Raw genomic sequence first — 21,740 nt, 5'->3', positions numbered from 1 at the left:
TGGCCATTCTGAGTTTGAAAAATAGATCTAACCAATAGAAAAGCTATGAACTAACTGGGAGGGTGAGAGAGGTGATGCAAATTCTGTCCCTTACTCTTTGCATGTGATGTTCTGCTGCCAGAACAAAAGGAAAGAACTTGCATCATGAGGGCACAACACACATTTTGGCATCTCTGTGGTTAGAAATGGACACATATAACTGCAGCCAGAGGAGATGGGAAAGTTTTTTTTTAATGCATTCTCTCATGCTTTCCTTTTTAAAAAAAATCACACTTTGCTATTATAATTTTTAAAAATGAAATTAAGTACTGTTTCCTTGGTAGAAACATAAACTGGCTTAAGATCTGATTCAGGACACTTTTATTCATACTAAGGAAATAGAAATAACTAAGTGGCAGAAGCCAAAAAAGGAGAAGCCCCTTGAAAATACAATTATTAGCACACCTCCCCAATTGCTGAAAAATTCCATAAAACTGAATGTCTGAAAGATGTCAAATTCAAACTAAATGGCAAGTGTGGAAGCATCCATTGATTTCAGGATAGTTTTTGTTATGGACATTTGCATCAAAGGATGCCGGATCCCCCTTCCCAGTTTTTGATTTTATTTATTTATTTATCAAATTTCTCTGCTACCCATCTCGCACACAATGACTCTGGGCAGCAGAGAAATTTGGTAAATAAATATTACTTTATAATATTTTCAGTTCTGCTATCTTTATGTACCAAGTAGAATATTTTGCCAGGCTGGTGAGGGGTGTTGGCATATCAGACAAAGCACAAACATGTATTTTTAACCAATCATCTTTCTCCTAGCTTCCAGAATAATCTGGATGAAAATGAGGACATTTTTTTCTTCACCAACATAAAGTTTTTTGACTAGGTTCACTACACTGTGCTAAACCATAGTTTAACCACAGTTTATACAATTAACCATAAACTGGCCAGATTTGCCCAACAGGCTAAGCAATAAACTGTGGTTTATAAAGTATACTGGCTGAGATTGCACAACATGCTAAATCACAATTAAGCGAACTACAGTATTGTCTCCTGTAGTGTGATGTGTCAGCCTAGTTTGAACAGCTAAACAAAATGCCGTAGTTCATACAATATGCTAAGCCAACAGTCTGGTTAACAAAAGCGCACATGCACATGTGCTTATACACACATGTGCAAAGGCACACATACCCACCTCCTCACCCACACCAATGTAAGTCAGATTTCTAGTGAAAAGGATTGCATAGGGGAAGAGCCACAGTGAAGATGCTAGAATTATTTCCTGAGCAGGCTCATGCTCATGTTTACAGAATGCCTGGGATGTTACAAAAAAAGCCATTATGGAATTAATGTGTCCACCACATAATAATGGTGAACTGTGGTCTAAATGGGTCAGAACAGGGAGGGCATTGCTTTTTTATGTCAACAAAGTGGAAGTAAATGAAACACTCACTCTGAATGAAAATGTTTTACACATCATTTTTGGTTCTGTTATTCCATTTTTAAAAGTACCATCCCTGCATGAGCAGAGAGCTGGATCAGTGTACAGTTATCACTATCTTTTTTATATGAAGCTGTAGCCAGAAGCTGGGAGGGAGCCATCTGCCACACAGGAAAGTAATGGAAATCTGCATACTAAAACAAATGGTAAAATCAAGATTAATTTGCATCTATTGTAAGAAAGCTACTTATTATTTTTAAGTCCAAGATTTTGTTCTTAACTCTCTGTTTTTGCACTCCTCTTCCATCCTCACCATTCTCCCTGAGCTTCCTTTTGGGTAACATCTGACTTCTAATTTGTGCTTTTCCAAGCCCCATCTGTATTTTGAATTGAAACTTACTGTCAACCCATCAAGAAGAATCCAATTTGCATGTTCACTGCTGAACTCCCTCACTTCTGGCACATCTCTGCCCGCTCAGAAGTCATCAAGTGCACTGATAGAGAGACTGACAGATCCATGATTAAATCTGCAGGACTGAGAATGAACAATGCTGAGAATGAACGTGAGGCGCATTTGTTGCCAGTTTGCTTCCAGGGTCCAATCCCAGGTGCTGGTTCTGAACTTTAAAGCCCTTCATGGCATGGGGCCGGGCCCTCTGAGCAACCGCCTCTTCCTGGTTACATCAGCCCGCCCCATCAGAACTCTCAGAGAAGGCATGCTGTGGGTACCATCAGCTAGGGACCTGCATTTGGTGGGTCCCAGGAGATGTGCCTTCTCTGCTATGGTGCCCACCTTATGGAACATCCTTCCCCCAAGATTAGATCAGCTCCATTCCTTCTGCTATTCCAAAAGGCCCTCAAGACCTGGTTATGTGATCAGGCCTGGGGCTCCCAGGGAACCAGAGACTTGCTCAGATGGCTCCATTGTTGAGGGGGCCTTTTTTATCCTCCCTTGTTTAGGGTTTGTATCTTTTTTTATGATATTTACTAATGTGATTTTTATATTTTTATCTGTTGCTTTTATGTTTATCTGTTTGTTGTACGCTGCGCAGAGTTGCTTTTGGTGAGATGGGCAGCTATAAAAATTTGTTTAATAAACAAACCAACCCCAACCCCTGAGAAAGTAGATACTAGCTAGCTTTTAACAAAGCAGACAGCACAGCTCTTTGTTAAGACCAACTGTACCATATTTACTGAAATATAAACTTTCTCAAGTTATTCTTGAAATATGTTCTTTGGAAAATAAGTCAGAACGCCATATATTTCATAAGGCAGATCTGACTGACTTTGGAACAAAATGCAAACATGTCTTGAGTTTTTTTTTGGAAGATGCTTAATCAGAGAAAACTTTGCCAAATGTTTTGGAAAGCAAAGCTTGCCAGCAGCACCTGGATTATAGGCTCGTAGCATATCCATTTTGAGTTTATACTAATGCCTTATCCTGCTAATATTTATTTTGTGGTAACTATTTCATTCCTATTTAATCCAATTGCACTGCTTCTATTCCAAGTACCATTCTAAACAGGCTTTCCAGAGAATAAACCTGACTGTAGCATTCACCTCTGTGTATTTGTTGCTGCACTGTCAGTGTTACGTAATTATTTCTAATTTGCACTGTTACGATGCTGGGTGCACAATGTCTAGCGCAGGGTTTCTCAGCCAGGGTTCCATGGAGCCCTAGGGTTCCGTGAGAGGTCAGTCACGGTTCCCTGGGAGATCACAATTTATTTTTAAAAATTATTTCAAATTCAGGCAACTTCACATTAGAGGTAAGTTTCATTCTTTATTTTTTGTTTAAGAACACTGTTAATGCATATATACAGGCCCACACATGAAACAAATATAGTAATTTTGTAACTTCTGGCCTCTATTTGAGCCTGAATGTGCAGGGGCACCCCAAGGCCTGAAAAATATTTCAGGGGGGTTCCTCCAGGGTCAAAAAGTTGAGAAAGTCTGGTCCAGGTCAAGGGTTTCCATCTGTGGTCAGTTTCAGGTGGCAGCCTACCAATTGTATGTATGCATGTGTGCCTTTGAATCAGTGTTGACTCCTGGTGACTGCCTGGACGAGTCCCTGCAGGTTTCTTGGCAAGATTTTCGGGAGCGGCTTGCCCTTGCCTCCTTCCTAGGGCTGAGAGAAAGTGACCGGCCCAAGGTCCCCCAGCTGGGTTTGTGCCCAAGGCAGGACTAGAACTCACCTCCTGGTTTCTAGCCCAGTGCCTTAACCACTGTTCAACTACTAGGAACCTCCAGTACTGTATAGGGCAAAAGGGGTGGTCACCATGCCTTCCTTGTAACTTTTTTCCACATAAAGAATCCAAGATATAATTTTAGAAAAAATAAATGAAAAATGAGGTCTACCAAAATCACAGAATAATAAGCAAAATAGTAATAAAAAGAAAAGGGGGGAAATGTGCATGCTGGGCCTATTCTGTTTATATTTACTTGTTTCCATTGTGCCAAACTCCTAGTTTCCTTTGAATAAAGTTCGACTCCCAGGGACTCCACGGATGCCACATCCCTTCCTTTTCTTAGCAATGCTACGTAAGCGGTTTGCCGCGCCCTTCCAGCCCAGCCCTGGTATTCCCCGGAGATTCCTTGTGGTCTTCGCTACCACCAGCTCCCGAAAGCAGGCACGGTTGGCTGGATACTGCCATCTGCCGACTCGAAGCTAGCACGACCAGTCAGCTGCGGTTACACGGGCGTGCCCCTCCCGTCAGGGCTGTGTGAGAATCGGGCAAGAAGCACGCCACACCATCCGGGACAACGTTACTATAGCAGGCACCAAGAACAAGGGCTGAGCCGGATAGAACAGCAGTAGCAGCCTCAAGATAAGACAAGACTGGAGTCTGGGGTCGTTTCCGGTCTGAAATCAAATCAGTGCTCCTCTCCACGTCGAGTCAGCACAGAAGTGTCTCCCCAGAAGAAGCGCGTCCCGCCCAGTGTCCACAAGAGAAGCGAAGCCCCGCCCTCCCCCGCTTCCTTTTCGAACGCTCGCCGAGGGCGCACGGAGCGGAGCGCTGCCAACCCCGCCCTGCTACGTAGTTTCGGGTGGCACCGGGGGGCTGTCCCCCGGGCCCTGGGACGATACGGCCGTCGCGGTCACGTGAGGGCGTAAGGCGCGGGACGCGATTGGCTGGCGGTCGGGCGCCGCGTGAGAACGCCGTCGCAGCGCTGCCTGGCGGAGAAGGGGCGCATCCTTCGGTCTTCCGGCTCCGGCTTCTGGGCTCGCCCCACTGAGGCGGCGGCGGCGGCGACGCGGCAGCGGCGGAGCGAGAATGAGGCGGCGCTGATGTGGCCGTCGCTGCGGCCTCCTGCAGCCCCGCTCGGGCCCAGCCCAGGCGGCCCCGGCGACAGCAGTTCCGCGCCAGCATGGGCAACACCGTCACCTGCTGCGTGTCTCCCGGTGCCAGCCCGAAGCTCGGTCGGGCCCGCGGGTCTGCACTGGGGGCGGGCGGCGGCGTGCGAGCAGGGGCCGGGTCCGTGGCCGCGGGGCTAGAGCGGAGGGGTGGCACTTACCGGGAGATCGCCGAGGCAGACTCGGGAGACTCGGATCCTGGCGGAGGGGGCCCTCACCTGCAGCACATCAGCGACCGCGAGTTCCCGGATGGTGAGTGGAAGTGGCGGCTGCTGCTGGTACATGCTGCCTCCGCAGCTGGGGCGAGCGGGACTGGGGAGCCGCCTTCGCCGTGTTTCCGAACTGGCATCTTCCTAACTGAGCGTTTCCCTCTGCGATCTTTCGCAAATGTTCGGCACGGAGAGTAAGTGAGCCTCCGTTTAAAGTAACGCATAAGCCGGTCGGCTTGCCCTGCGCCCCGTTGCTCGCGTGGAGATCTCTTTTCCAACCGCTATGCATAGCTCTCATGGCTTCTGTCACGTTAACGCAGAGCAAGGGCGGTTTCCCATTGTGGATGTGGGACGGTCAACTTTCTGGAAGGAAGTGATTTGGTCCACTCACATAACGGTTGCTAGGGTGGAGGAGATATACTAAGATATACTTGTGAAATACAAAAGGTGTACACATGACATCATATGTACATACGAAATCATAAAAGTTGCATCTATTTACAAAATACAAATTTAGAAATCAAATAAAACCTCTCATGAGCAGGGCTGAAGGAGTTACACAGAGTGTAATAAAGAAAATAAAACTCTGGGATTTTTTTTATTATTGATCAAGCCCCCTCCCCCAAGCCCAGTTCCAGGATTGAACTACTCTTATTCAGTTCATGTTGTGCAGTTCAGCAGTAGGCAAACTTTTAATGGCCAGGGTCACACTTAACATTTTCGGAAAAACAAGGGTTGCAGTACAGGTAGTCTTGAACGTATGACCATTCGTTCAGTGACAGTTAAAAGTTACAGTGGTGCTGAATGAAGGGACTTATGACCAGTCCCTGACAATACGACCATTGCAGTGCCTCTGCGGTCACGTGATTGCCATTTGTAATGTTCTCTGATGGCACTGAACGAATGTTGGCTACGACCGGTCCTCGGAGTTCTGGCTGTCGCAGCACCCTTGCAGTCACATGATCGCGAGCTGGGTGCTTGGCGACCCGTTTGCACTTACGACATTGCCAAGCACCACGTGATCACCATTTGCAACATTTTGGGAAGCCGGCAGGGTAGGTCACAAGCCACTGGCGTAAGTCTCTCCCATACACTCACCCTCCCCAGCCCCTCTGCGCTCATGTAGCTCCGGCTTCTCACACACCCCTGTACACCCTTCCCAAATCGGGCTGCAACCCTGCGCACCCTTCCCAACCCCTGCGGCTCCTCTCGTGCATCTGCTCACACCCACATGCACCTCCCCACACCCCCTCACTCCCTTCCCCACCTGGAAGCAGCCACTTGCCTGCCTGCCTGAGACTTACAACTTCCTGCTGGCTTCCCAATGACTTTGGTTGTGGGAAGCCTGCAGGAAGTTGCCTCGCCTAACAACCATGGGATTCAGTTAGCGATGGCAACCAGGACTACAGGGATAGCAGGCACTAAGCGATGCAGTTGTGCTCTACAACTGCATCATTTAGCAATGGAAATTCCAGTTCAATTGTCATCATAAGTTGAGGACAACCTGTAAGTCGGACAATGATGATAGTTATATGCAAAAGCGGAACCAGGATGTTTTGTTTTTCTTTGAGGTGCTATGGGATTGATTGATTATGTGCAAACAAGTTGGTGTCAACTCTTAGTGACCACATAGATACCTTTTTCTCCATGATTGTCCCTGTCCTGGTGGTGATGGTCTTTAGTGATGTCTTTTCATAGTTTCCCAACAAAAGCCTATTTTAGGGGCTTTCATGTGCATCCCATTTTAAAAGAGTAGGAGTTTGGTCACAGTTTTTTGTAATTCCAAGGTGCGTTTGGGATTGCATGTGGCCCTAAACTTTAAAATGCCCACACCTACTCTAGACTATGAGTGCATTTATATAGATTTAAATGGAATTACATGTACCAAAATAATGGGGTGGTGGGGAGGATGTGTTGGTTTCCATTTTCTCCAATTTAATACTGGAATGTTAAAACGGTTTTGATTCTTCATGCTTTAAAGCAGATGGTGTATTTTTTTAAAAAAGATGACATTCCTTAAAATAGCTGCATGCAAAAAGTTCAAAAGCACTCCAAAAACAGCACTGAGGATTGAGTGTGCTTGGATCAGATTAATTTTATGGATGACTTAGCAACCAAGAGCCTACTGACTAGTAAGAGTAGAATGGTCTGTTGTGGAAAGGATAGGACTAATACTCTTTGTTTGTGCTAATATGCATTTAGAAAGATCTTCACTTCTGTAATACAGAAGGCTGACAATACTAGATAAAATGGTGCCAAAATTTTTAACATTCCTTTTCATAAAATTCATCAGGAAGGAAACAATGCAAGGAAATCTTGGTTCCTTGGTAGCAAGAATGACTTGTGTGGATAATATGTAGGTGAATTTATTCACCTTTTAAACTAGCAATATATGAGAAGTGATTTACTACTGAATTTAATGAATGTATAAAATATTGCTGATTGAGAAAAACAGCTGCAAATGCATATAAAATGCACAGTTGTACTCTTCAACTTCACTTTACTGGTTATCTGTGAATAATCTTTGAACTGTTTGTGTATTAGCTACTTTGAAGCATTGTAAACTGGAGCATGATGAATGTGAATGTTGGGTGGTGATTACTAGTGGTGTGCAGAACATTTCCAAATTCTTTCCAATTCAAAATGCCCTGTTTTGAGCTTCAGACAGTTACCTTCTGCACAAGATTGCTCTTTTGACAATTTTGGAGGTGTCCTGAGTTCAAAACAACATTAATTGAAACACTTCCAAAATGATTGAGATGCCCCATTTGAATGCAGAGTAGCTTCTCTGCACTTACAGCAATTGTTTATAACTTAAAAGAGTGCATTTCAAATTTGAAACAGTTTGTATCTGAAACATTTTGCATAGACCTAATTATTATGTGGTTGTTTTGCCACATGATTAGCTGCCACATTGCCATAGTGGTACTAACAGTCTTTAAAACCTTTTAAGTCCCAAAAGGAAGTTGGACTTGGAACAATTGTAATGTAATCTAAGTTGTTTTATGAAGTTTTGACATCTATTGCTCCAGACAATAGTTATAATTTAAAGAGTTCATAAAAGATAAATATGATGTTATTGCCCCTGATAAATGGTAGGGACGAGCATGAGAAAGAGCCTTTCTTAAGGATCACCTCATGGCAGTAAGAGCAGCAAAGCATAACTCTTTCTCTGCTCTTACTGTATCCCCTGTTGCCAGCCTTGAAGACCATCTAGAAACTGCAATTGGTCCAGAATGCAGCAGTGCAAGTAGTTATGGACTCATAACGGTAGCTCTGTGTAACACCATGATTTCACAAGCTGCAGTGGCTCCTAAGAGGCCTCTGGGTGCAGTTCAAAGTGCTGGCTATTACCTGCAAAGCCCTACATGGTGCAGGACTGGGTTATTTCTGGACCACCTATCTCTGGTTATTTCTTCCTGTCCTAAACATTCTCACAGGATGGTCATGATCCAGATCCCCTTCTTGATGGGACCTAGGAAGCTGTCTTTTCTGTTGTGGCACCTGCTCTTTCACCCCCACCCCCTGCCAAGATTCTTATGGCTCTCAACCCTATTTATCTTCAGGAAAGCTTTAAAAACCTGGGTTTTCCTCCAAGCAATGAGCTAGGACGATAAATGAACCCATCTTCTGGAGTTGGAGTATATGGTTGGTGAGCTCTTGCTGTATGTTGCTGATACATTGATTTGCAGATGCTGGTTTTTGTCGATATTGTATGGTTTTTATTTGCAATATAGTATGTTCTGGGGGCGGTTATTTGATGTGTACAGCACAAAATTGTGATTATGTGAGTTGGGTGGCTAAATAAATCTTATAACTAAATAGTTTGCAGAGGAGAATCCCATGCGGAACATTGGGGAAATAGTAGCTAGATCTGAGAGGGACAAGAAGTCACTGAATGCCAGAGTATTGGAATCTGAATGGTAGACAGATTCAGGATTTTGATAACACCCTATCAGTTATTTAGATATTCAGACCATTCAGCCTATGAGTACTACGAATAAACACATCTCCCTGCCATGTCTCTCAAATGTCAGTCCACATATTTTAAAGAGTAACTCCATCCTGCTGAAGAGTTACTATCTTTGAAGGTAAAACCTAATTGAAGTGATGCTGTGTGAAAATAAAGCTCTGGGTAGCAGCGGTGTATGTATAAAACACATTGACCATTTAAAAACACTAAAATAGACTAGCATGTAGGAAAAATGAAGGAAACACTTTGAAAAATAACTGTACAACAGAAACCTTAAGGAATAAAGGAGGAGTCATTGATTCAAGGAGTCAAGGTAAAGACAAATAGTGACTTCAACCTGTCCCAGGTATTCTTTGTATTTATTAATAAACTTTGAGTTCCTCTGCTCACTAGGTTTGTTGTTTTATTGGTTTTGTTGTGAGCTGCCTAACATTGCGTATAAGATAGGAGGCTATATATAAGAGGAAGGAAGGAATATGAGACAGTGGTTAGCATGTGGCTTGCTATAGCTCCACTGTAAATCATTTAAAAAATAAACCCCAATCATCATAACAAATAAAATAATTGGTTTGTTCTAGTTACTGGGATTTAACATTTTATTAAAACTTTCCAAGCCTGCAATAACACCCAAAACAAAAAAGTTTAAAATCCTAAACATAAAAGTAATAAAAAACCAATTTTAAATGGCTACTGAAAATAATGGTACTGCATAAAATTAAATATTGTAGGAACTGAAAAATAGTTGTCTTTAATATGTACCTTTAAGACCAAGAAAGAAATAAACATAAGAGTTCGGAGTTATCGTCAAAGTTTTCAGTTGACTTGTGTTTACTTGACTTGTGTTTACTATCTGGACATGGTATGAATCATGCTAAGTCTTGATACTGCTCAAAGCAGATAAAGAATAGACACAAGGTGTGCTTCATAAGGCACTTCTTAAAAATAGATGTCACAACTCTACCAATTTCAACCAGTAATATAACATTACACTCTAGGGCAGCCTTTCTCAATCTTTTGACCCTGCAGGAACCCTTGAAATATTTTTCAGGCCTCCGGGTACCCCTGCACGTTCAGGCTCAAATATAGGCCAGAAGTTACAAAATTATTATATTTGTTTCATGCGTAGGCTTGTATATATGCATTAACAGTGTTCTTAAACAAAAAAATAAAGAATGAAACTTACCTCTTTAATGTGAAGTTACCTGAATTTGAAATAATTTTTAAAATAAATTGTGATCTCCCAGGGAACCCCTACTGACCTCTCACGGAACCCTAGGGCTCCATGGAACCCTGGTTGAGAAACCCTGCTCTAGGGCTTGCTTTAGAAGCAGGTATCATTCAGTATTTCCACAGGTTATTTTTTATGGATCCTATTCTTAGGGTACGCAGAACACATCATGCGACGTGCTGGGCTTGAGGAATCCAAGGCTGAGGTTAGAATCGCTGGAAGAAACATTAACAGTCTCAGATATGCAGATGACACCACTTTGATGGCTGAAAGCAACGAGGAACTGAGGAGCCTAATGATGAAGGTGAAAGAAGAAAGTGCAAAAGCTGGCCTGCAGCTAAACCTCAAAAAAACCAAGGTTAGGGTTAGGGTTAATTGATTGATAACTGGCAAATAGAGGGAGAAAACGTAGAGGCAGTGAAAGACTTTGTACTTCTAGGCGCAAAGATTACTGCAGATGCTGACTGCAGTCAGGAAATCAGAAGACGCTTAATCCTTGGGAGGAGAGCAATGACAAATCTCAATAAAATAGTTAAGAGCAGAGACATCACACTGACAACAAAGGCCCGCATAGTTAAAGCAATGGTGTTCCCTGTAGTAACATATGGCTGCGAGAGCTGGACCATAAGGAAGGGTGAGCGAAGGAAGATCGATGCTTTTGAACTGTGGTGTTGGAGGAAAATTCTGAGAGTGCCTTGGACTGCAAGAAGATCCAACCAGTCCATCCTCCAGGAAATACAGCCAGACTGCTCACTTGAGGGAATGATATTCAAGGCCAAACTGAAATACTTTGGCCACATAATGAGAAGACAGGACACTCTGGAGAAGATGCTGATGCTAGGGAGAGTGGAAGGCAAAAGGAAGAGGGGCCAACCAAGGGCAAGGTGGATGGATGATATTCTAGAGGTGACGGACTCGTCCCTGGGGGAGCTGGGGGAGGCGTCAACCGACAGGAAGCTCTGGCGTGGGCTGATCCATGAAGTCATGAAGAGTCGGAAGCGACTGAACAAATAATAATTCTTAGGGTATAGTCCTACACATGCTTAAAGCATACTGAAGCATACTGAATACTCTACAACTTTATTTTGACCAATTATGCATAGACAATTTATAACAATAATTTATAATAATTTATAATAGATAATCTTTAAGGAGATTGACAAGCTGAACATGTATCCCAGGTAGTTAAACATTCCTGTGAACTGAGGAAATTATAATTTGTTGATTAACCAAAGTTAGTATTGTTTTCATGCATTTAGCAAAAAGAATTGCCATTTAATTTCACAGTCAGAGTTGAGTGATAGAATACAAACTAACCAAATCCTATGGGTAGATTTTAAGAACATTATAGGGACCAAAGTACCAGAGTAGGCTTGTTACCCATTCAGATAAAAATTATTTTGCTTAGTATTCTTGCATGTGTGCAGGGAGTAACATGAAAAATAGTTGACTTTTCTTATATATCTGAAAAATAAACTTGAGATAATGTTCTTCTCTGTACTTCAATTTAATAAATATTGAAATATTAGGCTTTATACACTTAGAGCTATGTTTCTGAATATGTGTTTTGGATACATAGCAGCATTTTAGCATTATAATACTAATCATAAATTAATGGAAGGCTTAGTTTAAATGATTTACTCTGTTTCTTGGTGACTTAAAATCACTGTTTGTAACATACCATAATTTAATTGCTGCTGTTATTTCCCACAATTGGCTCATTCTTAGGAAGATTTGATAAGAAATGTACATGGTTTTAGTACTGGTGCTAAGACTTTTTAACGTAGGGGTGATGTGAAAATATACTTCATCTATAATTTTAAGCTAGGAGTGGAAAAAAGGACCCACCCAGAGAGTGGGAACATTTTCCAGGCCTTCTCCCAGGGACTACTGCAGATTACACGTATGGACCTCCCTAAAGCCTCTTCCTTTTCCTGAAGCTGTACTCTTTGCTATCACACACTCTGATGGAACACCATGAAGCAGTAGCTCACAGAAGCTGTTTTGCCACCCCTCATTTTTTCCAAGTGGTGAAGATTGAAACCCTAGAATGTGTCATTTCATAGGACTCTGATTATGAACCAACCGTTTCCTGAGGAACCGCTTTTCCTTCGCTTTGTAAAGGTGTAGAAAACACATATGCGTGCTCAAGAGGAAAGCTACAGAATTTTGGATACTTGGATATTTATAGGCCAGAAACAACCCATATGTCAGATTTTAACTACACTATTGCTTTTTTCAACATTATGCAAATCGGGAATGTGCAGCTTTTTGGGTTGCCTTTGATTTTTATCCTGGGAGCTGCACTCTAAAAATAAGTGAGACCATAACAAAAAGTATAAATGGATTTAATGTTAATTAAATAAAGAATGAAACTTACCTCTTTAATGTGAAGTTAATTAACAATTATATTAAATACAGTTGGTTATTCCCCAAATATTCAATAATTTTCTTCTAGTAGTACATTGAAAATTACAATTTGGTGCCAAGTTTTCAAGGATCTTTGAATGAATATCTCCAGGGTTTGGGGGCTACTTCTTGTATGAATGTCTCAGAATGTCTCTAGGGTAGGGATCTGCCCAAAACATTAAATAAGTTTCATTCTGTGCACGGAACGAACACATTGTGTCTTGCAAGTTTTGCTGGAACGTTCTGGGCAGGACACCAACCAGCAGAAGTGGAACATACTTACCATTCTGGGTTCTGGCTGAAAAACATTTTGGAGGGATCTTAAAGGACAACTAAGGTTCTACCTTCCTCTTCCATGTCGCTTGTGCTCCAGTGGGCTGGCCCATTCTTTCCAGTTTTCCTCCTTACTTTCTCCCCATTTCCTCTTAGCTGCTGCCATTGTATCCCCATGCAGCATATCCTAGCTGCCTACCTCCTCTTCCTCTCTGTTTCCTTCAGCCACCACATCCTTGCTTGGCTGCTGACACAAATCTGCCCAGAGCATAGATGTCCCAAGTCCATGTTCAGACAAAACACGTGTGACAGATCCATGCCCAGATGGAACGCATTTCAGTCCAGACACAGACCACCCCAAGATAGCTATTCCATGCGTGAAAGGGTCTATGCACAGAATGCTTTGCACATCCCTAATCTAGAGGTAAATAAAATGTTTGAAGTATTTTAAGTTGAAATGACCTGTGCTGAACTTGAAAGAATTATTTGGGGTCCAGAACAAGCTGCTTAGCTGTCTCTGGAAGTGTTCTGAATTCAAACCAGACTGTTCTGACATTGGTACATTTTGTTAGAATAGCCTGTTTCTAGCTCAGTCTGACTTCAACAAAGGATCGTTACCTTGTCATGGTGCTGGAGCTTGAGCACCTCAGTGATGCCATGAGCTAAACCGTGAAGGGCCACCCAAGACAGGAAGGTCATGACAGAGAGGTCAGACTAAATGCGATCCCTGAGGAAGGTAATGGCAACCCACCCCAGTATTCTTGCCGTGAAAACTAAATGGATCAGTACAACCAGAGATATGTCGGTATACCATCGGAAGATGAGACCCCCAGGTCGGAAGATGGTCAAAATGCTACTGGGGAGGAACAGAGGATGAGTTCAACTAGCCCCAGACATGATGACGCAGCTAGCTCAAAGCCGAAAGGACGGCTAGCGGCCGACGGTGCTGGTGGTGAACGGCGAATCCAATGTTCTAAGGATCAACACACCATTGGAACGTGGAATGTAAGATCTATGAGCCAGGGCAAATTGGATGTGGTTATTGGTGAGATGTCAAGATTACAGATAGACATTTTGGGCATCAGTAAATTGAAATGGACTGGAATGGGCCACTTCACATCAAATGACCACCAGATCTACTACTGTGGACAAGAGGACCACAGAAGAAATGGAGTAGCCTTCATAATTAATAGTCAAGTGGCTAAAGCAGTGCTTGGATACAATCCAAAAAATGATAGAATGATCTCAATTCGAATTCAGGGCAAGCCATCTAACATCACAGTGATCTAAATATACGCCCTAACCACAGATGCTGAAGAAGCTGAAGTAGAGCAGTTCTATGAGGATCTGCAGCACCTACTGGACAACACGCCTAAAAGAGATGTTATTTTCATCACGGGAGGCTGGAATGCTAAGGTGGGCAGTCAAATGACACCTGGAATTACAGGTAAGCATGGCCTGGGAGAACAAAAGGAAGCAGGACATAGGCTGATAGAATTTTGCCAAGACAACTCACTCTGCATAACAAACACTCTCTTCCAACAACCTAAGAGATGGCTTTATACATGGACTTCCCCAGATGGACAACACCGAAATCAGATTGATTACATCCTTTGCAGCCAAAGGTGGTGGACATCTAAACAGTCAGTAAAAACAAGACCTGGAGCTGACTGTAGTTCCGATCACCAACTTCTTCTTGCACAATTTAGGATCAGACTAAAGAGATTAGGGGAAAGACCCACAGATCAGCTAGATATGAGCTCACTAATATCCCTAAGGAATATGCAGTGGAGGTGAAGAATCGATTTAAGGGACTGGACTTAGTAGATAGGGTCCTGGAAGAACTACGGACAGAAGTGCGCAACCTTGTTCAGGAGGCGGCAACAAAATACATCCCAAAGAAAGAGAAAACCAAGAAGGCAAAATGGCTGTCTGCTGAGACACTAGAAGTAGCCCAAGAAAGAAGGAAAGCAAAAGGTAACAGTGATAGGGGGAGATATGCCCAATTAAATGCAAAATTCCAGAGGTTAGCGAGAAGAGATAAGGACTTATTTTTAAACAAGCAATGCGCGGAAGTGGAAGAAGACAATAGAATAGGAAGGACAAGAGACCTCTTCCAGAAAATTAGAAACATTGGAGGTAAATTCCAGGCCAAAATGGGTATGATCAAAAACAAAGATGGCAAGGACCTAACAGAAGAAGAAGAGATCAAGAAAAGGTGGCAAGAATATACAGAAGACCTGTATAGGAAGGATAACAATATCGGGGATAGCTTTGACAGTGTGGTCAGTGAGCTAGAGCCAGACATCCTGAAGAGTGAGGTTGAGTGGGCCTTAAGAAGCATTGCTAATAAGAAGGCAGCAGGAGATGATGGCATCCCAGCTGAACTGTTCAAAATCTTGCAAGATGATGCTGTCAAGGTAATGCATGCTATATGCCAGCAAATTTGGAAAACACAGGAATGGCCATCAGATTGGAAAAAATCAACTTGTATCCCCATACCAAAAAAGGGAAACATTAAAGAATGTTCAAACTATCGAACAGTGGCACTCATTTCACATGCCAGTAAGGTAATGCTCAAAATCCTGCAAGGTAGACTTCAGCAATTCATGGAGCGAGAATTGCCAGATGCACAAGCTGGGTTTAGAAAAGGCAGAGGACCCGTCCCTGGGGGAGCTGGGGGTGTTGACGACTGACAGGAAGCTCTGGCGTGGGCTGGTCCATGAAGTCACGAAGAGTCGGAAGCGACTAAACGAATAAACAGCAACAAAGCTCAGTCTGAGCTTGAAAAAAATTCATACACTTCTAGAATTATCCTGTTGACAAATGTGTTCAGTGTGTTGCTGTTGCTATGTATGGAATCATACATATATGAATCATATCAATGTCTGGATGCTTGGCTAAAGAAGAAACTCAGTCCAGGCAAAAGAGATTTTATGATGTGCAGTGGACTTCTGGACACACTGAGTGCACTTGCTTGTATAGGATTATACTTGTAATAACCTAAGTAGAGGGTGGTGGTACTCTTGCACAGTGGGAAAATACTTCAATGCTTTGCTGTAAACTGAGTTCTTTTACTGTAAGGGGTTCAATATACAGAAAGTTGGTTATCAGCAGAATAAGGTGGTGAAGCTTTTCATGAAGTGTACTATCTTTGTTGATAGTTGGGATGTTTTCCTGTAATGGTGGCAGTCTGTGTGATACGTAACCTTTATCACTTGATTCTGTTGATTGTATATACTCATGATATGAGTATAAATAAAGCAGTTATCAATGTAGGTATTATATACTTGGATGGTCACAAATTTAATGTGGTGGCCTCTGTGTACACTGTAATACTGCATCAGTGAATAGTGGCTCCAGGAGGTACTTCTTTTGTATGCTGACTCAAGATACACATAGGCTGGCATACATATGCATGCTAGGAGCATGGATATGTGATACATGAAATGTTTACATTGGAATGTGCTTCACATGGGGCTCATTCCACGTAGTAAACTGGTCTCTCTTTCAAGGGTATTTCATTGGAGTCTCATATGCAGATTCCATGGTTTAAGCTTAGGAGGCACAATTCCGGTCTTTCCTGGAGGAATAGTCACAGAAGGTAGTATTTGACCTCTTCTCTTCCACCTGATGGCCTATGGAGTGCTAGAAAGTTCCATCCCCCCGCCCTTTTCAAACATGTATATGAAACTGGTACAAAAATATTCCAGATACTTGGTCTAAAGTGTCATCAGTACACAAAAGTTACTCATCTCCACTTCTCATTTCCATACACTTATCCCAAGGAGGTGGCTGAAGTTTTGAACAATTTTGAGTAGTTTGTTTGTTTGTTTTACTTTTTGAACAGTCTGGAGACTGTTTGGGGGTGATTGAGGTAATATGGAATTTAAATCAGATGAAATGGAGGGATCATAGATTGGAAACTGTGTGTCTTGAATAGATGCTTTCAACTGGGCTGAAGTGGGATTGTATTTTTGTGGAAATACTGCACCAACTGGGAAAGTTCAGATAAAATTAGCAGTGCTTTTAACATGTTAGGTTGGTATACTAGCTGCAGCTGATCAAGAGAAGATAGACTGTTTTGCTCTTCATGAGGCTCTTTTTGAAGATGATCCAGAAAGCTCATTTTGTGTAGACTAAAGCTGTGGTTGCAGGTGCATTTCTAAACTCAATTTAAAATGTTCATTTTAACGTTTAAGACAGGGATGGGAAACCTCTGCCCTCCTAAAATTATTGAAATCCATCTCCCATTAGCTTCAGTTCACTATGGGTCATATCACCCTACTTATATGTGAAGAACTGTTACAAAAGCCTTTTCATTTACCATTCAGGTCTCTTAAGTTAATAGCCACTAGAGAGAGAGAGATCTTTTCCATGTGACCCACACACTTTTGCAATGATTCTTTGCAATAGGACTTATATTTAGGAATGTGCACAAAATGGAAAATGTGTTTTCAGACAACATCCCATCCAGAAAGTTCTATTGAAATATTTTGAGTTGGTTGTGCTACAGTGGAACAAATCTTGAAACACCTGAATGTTCTAAGTTGATTCCAACTTGAAACATTTTGAGTGTCCCACCCAGTGAAATGATGGGAACTGAGTATGAGCCGCTACTCTCTTATTTTTCACCCCAGAGCCACACAAATAGATGGGATATCAGTCCATGTTGACTGCTATTTATCATATTGTATATCTTGCAGAAAGGTTAGGGAATGGAACAGTTTAAAAAGTGAAAGAACAAAATATCTCAATTCTATTTGACAGAACGAAAACCTCTGTTCATACCCTGAGGTGTTAGATCTAACACTAGGACAAATAAGAGGTGGCATGTTACCCATTGCTAGCCCTGGTTAACATTCTCTTGCTCAGAATATTGTCTTAATAGATCAGTGTTAACAGATCTGGGCAGACTTGGGTATTGGCTGCCCAAAATAGGAGTGGGTCCATCACCATGATTTCCTCTCGCTCACTTAAGTAGCGTAGAATGCAGCAAGCCATTAGATGGCATTACTGTTCTCCCTGGTAATGCACCAGGCATGTTGCCCTAATAAGAGTTCACGTGCTTGTACCTGCCAAAGAACATTTCATGCCAGAAGCTGAGCCCTGGCTGCTATTGCTACCTCAGTCCCCTCTTTCTGGAGGGAGCCTAATCTCTTTTCTTCATCTTGGACCATTTCTACAGCCAGGAAGTCTCTGTAGAAGTGGGGGAGATACAGGTAGTCCTCGCTTAACTACCATAATTGAGACCAGAATTTTGCTTGCTAAGCGAAGCGGTCATTAAGCAAATCACTGCAGTCATTAAGTGAGCCACATGGTTGTTAAGCAAATCACGCAGTTCCCCATTGATTTTGCTTGCCAGAAGCCAGCTGGGAAGGTCGAAAATGGCAATCACGGGACCACGGGATGCTGCGACAGTCATAAATGTGAACCAGGTGCCAAGCACCCAAATTATGATCACGTGACCGTGGGGACACTGTGACGGTTGTAAGTGTGAGCACCAGTTGTAAGTCAGTTTTTTCAGCACTGTCATAAGTCTGAACCATCACTAAACGAATGGTCATTAAATGAGGACTACCTGTAGTCATTGTGGGGAGTTAGTCATTGTCAACTATGCTTCCACTCACCATTGGATCACCTAAGCCTACAAATATGGAGTGCTTGTTGTACCCATAGTTTTTAGCTGGCACATGACTCCAGACTGTCAAAGTTCTGACATTCTCAAGAGTTCATTTAGGAATTTTCAAGGAAAAAAACCCAAGGGCAGAACACAGTCTAGGTGACACTCTCTGTGCTTAAGAGATATGTTGCAAAACAGAATGGCTCATACACAGAAACTGCCTTGGCTATGAATCTCCCTTTCCAAAGATCGAGGAAATATGGCCATGTACTTTGCCATGGCATGCCTGGTTACTTGTACTTGAAACGGCTCCTTTAACAGCAGATAGGTGGGTTCCACCAAATAGAGACATTCAGAGACATCTGGTGTCAGGGTCAGTAGTGCTTGACCTTGGTCTAGCATCCACTTCCCCTGAATACTCTGGTGCAGGAGTCCCCAACCTCCAGGCCACGGTTAGGAACCGTGCCACATAGCAGGAGGTGAGTGGTGAGCAAGCGAAGCTTCCTCTGTATTTACAGCCGCTCCCCATCGCTTGCCTTACCACCTGAGCTCCGCCTCCTGTCAGATCAGGGGCAGCAGTAGATTCTCTGTTGGGATGCAGTCTGAGTTTTGCGGCAACGGCTGGAAAAGTGCCAAGCTCAGCAGCAACGGCAGAAAAGTTGCAACAGAGCCCAGCTTGACAGTTAGAAAGTGTGCCAAAAAGAAAGCAAGCCCATTGGCGGCTATCTCCAAGTGGCACGAAGAAAAAAGAATAAAAGGTCGGGAAAAAGAGGAACGTGTTGTCAGGGACAACCCTTCTTCTTCAGGCTCAGCTTCCAGACCTCGCCTCTTAGGATCCAGAACCGGGAAGACCTTCCCAGCCTTGCACAGCCGGACCACCAGACAAGCCTTCCTTCCTGCGCCTTCGCTGCCCTCGGCTGCTTCCAGCCCTGCCCTGCCGACCCACCCTCCAGCACGTCCTACCTTCCTGCGCTGCCTCCACTCTCTACCTCTGCCTGCATTGCTGCTGCGCTGCTGCCGAAGCCGCCAAAGGTTACCAGGCTGGAGCTCCTTGCCTGAACCTGCTGGTTTCCATGCTGGTCCTAGTGCCGGATGAGTGCCTTGTGAATCCAAGGAATTCTGTGGCTGGATCTGCTTTGACTTTGCTAGCTGTCTGGAAAGGACTCTGCTCTTCAACGCTGCTGGCACGCACACAAGTACTCTGTGTCAAGCCTTGTTGTACCCAGTGCGAATACTGCCAAGTCTTGTTTTTGCCAGAGTGAATCTTGCCAAGCCTTGCTTGGATCCAGTGAGAAATCTACCAAGCCTTGCCTTCTCCAGCACAACCTTGCCAAGCCAAGCCATTACCCTGCTTACCACCATCCTGAGTTTCATGCCAAGCCTGCCATGTGCCAACCAGCAACTAACCACTGAATCTGTATCACACTTGCTGTATTAATAAAGATTATTACTTTACCTTCCATGTCCAGTCACAGTTCGGAACAGGACATTTTCAAAGGAGCACGAACCCTGCTGTAAACTGTGCATGCGAGGGATCTAGGTTGCACGGTCCTTATGAGAAGTCAGAATCCGACACTTATTTTAGTCCGCACATGGCCTGCCCATCATTTTATTTACCACTTCTGTCTGCACCTCTTTCCCGCACTGCGCTCTTGTCTCAGTCACAGTTTTGGTAAGCCCACAAGCTACCCCTAGCCAAAATGAGTAAACAAACATTGCTGGAGAGCTTTGAAAAGGGGGAAAGACCCAATGATGAGACAGCAGAAGACTCTAAGACTGCCAACAAAAAGAAAGCTGCATTTAAAAGAAAATACCAACAGTCCTACTTAAATTACAGGTTCATTGCAACAGGTGATTCACATTCTCCAAGTCCACTTTGTATAATATGTAGCGACCGGCTATCCATCGAAGCCATGAAACCTTCAAAACTGCTTCGCCACATGGAGACCAAGCACCCTGCATTAAAAGACAAGCCTTCGGAGTTTTTCAAAAGAAAAAAACGTGAACACGAAGAACAGACGCAATTATTGAAGGCCACCACCATCAAATGTGTCTGCACTGAGAGCATCGTTCTTAGTGGCTAACCGCATTGCTAAAGCTAAGAAGCCCTTTACTGTTGGTGAAGGGTTGATCCTGCCTGCTGCTAAGGACATTTGCCATGAACTTTTAGGAGAGGCTGCAGCTCAAAAGGTAGCACATGTTCCTCTTTCGGCTAGCACCATAACTAGGCGAATCGATGAAATAGCAGAGGATATTGAGGCACAATTGTTAGAGAGGATTAATGAGTCACCGTGGTACGCAGTCCAGGTTGACGAGTCTACCGATGTTGACAACAAGGCAACAATGCTTGTTTTGTGCAATACATTTTTCAGGAGGATGTGCATGAGGATATGTTAGGTGCACTTTTGTTGCCAACCAACACCACAGCTGCAGAACTCTTCAAGGCTTTGAATGATTGCATATCCGGAAAACTGAATTGGTCATTTTGTGTCGGTATGTGCACGGACGGAGCAGCTGCCCTGACTGGACGGCTTTCTGGTTTCGCTACTCGGGTCAAGGAGGTCGCTTCTCAATGTGAGTCTACGCACTGTGTCATCCATAGAGAAATGCTGGCTAGCCAAAAATGTCACCTGACCTTAACAGCGTTTTGTAGGATGTGATTAAAATTATCAACCACTTTAAAGTGCATGCCCTTAACTCCCGTCTGTTCGCGCAGCTCAGTGAGGAGGTGGACGCAGAGCACACACGTCTTCTCTTATGCGCAGAAGTGAGGTGGCTTTCTAAAGGTGGATCACTGGCCAGAGTTTTTGAGTTACGAGAGCCGCTCCAGAGGTTTCTTTTACAAAAACAGTCACTGCTGGCAGCACATTTCAGTGACCCGGAATGGGTCGCAAAACTTGCTTACTTGTGTGACATATTAAACCTGCTCAACGAACTCAATCTGTCACTTCAGGGGAGAATGACAACTGTGTTCAAGACGCAGATAAAGTGTCTGCATTCAAAGCCAAACTGGAATTATGGGGGCGACGAGTGAACTTTGGGATTTTTGACATGTTTCAAACGTTAGCAGAGATTTTGAAAGAGACTGAGCCAGGGCCTTCTTTCTCCCAGCTGGTGCATGATCACCTGTCTCAGCTTTCAAAAGAGTTTGAGCATTACTTCCCAACCACAAAAGACCCCTGAACTGGGAAGGAATGGATCTGCGACCCATTTGTGAATAAGCCAGGTGAATCAA

The 21,740-nt window shown here is 43.4% G+C and overlaps 1 protein-coding gene across 2 annotated transcripts in view; it reads left to right on the top strand.

The window, feature by feature from the left end:
- Nucleotides 1–4,602: 4,602 nt before the first annotated feature.
- The window catches only part of CCNYL1 (cyclin Y like 1), a 47,137-nt gene continuing 29,999 nt past the window's right edge, over nt 4,603–21,740 (top strand). The window contains exon 1 of one of the 2 annotated variants that reach the window (XM_063317938.1): nt 4,603–5,042. In XM_063317938.1, the coding sequence (XP_063174008.1) occupies nt 4,805–5,042 (238 nt within the window). In that variant the 5' untranslated portion in view covers nt 4,603–4,804. The remainder of the gene's footprint in view (nt 5,043–21,740) is intronic. The other variant, XM_063317937.1, reaches the window with a different exon arrangement.

This window comes from Candoia aspera, chromosome 1 (genome assembly GCF_035149785.1).
Source record: "Candoia aspera isolate rCanAsp1 chromosome 1, rCanAsp1.hap2, whole genome shotgun sequence".
Taxonomy (NCBI): domain Eukaryota; kingdom Metazoa; phylum Chordata; class Lepidosauria; order Squamata; family Boidae; genus Candoia; species Candoia aspera.
The sequence above is the reverse complement of the archived record's forward strand: the minus strand, read 5'-3'. Positions and strand labels throughout refer to the sequence as shown.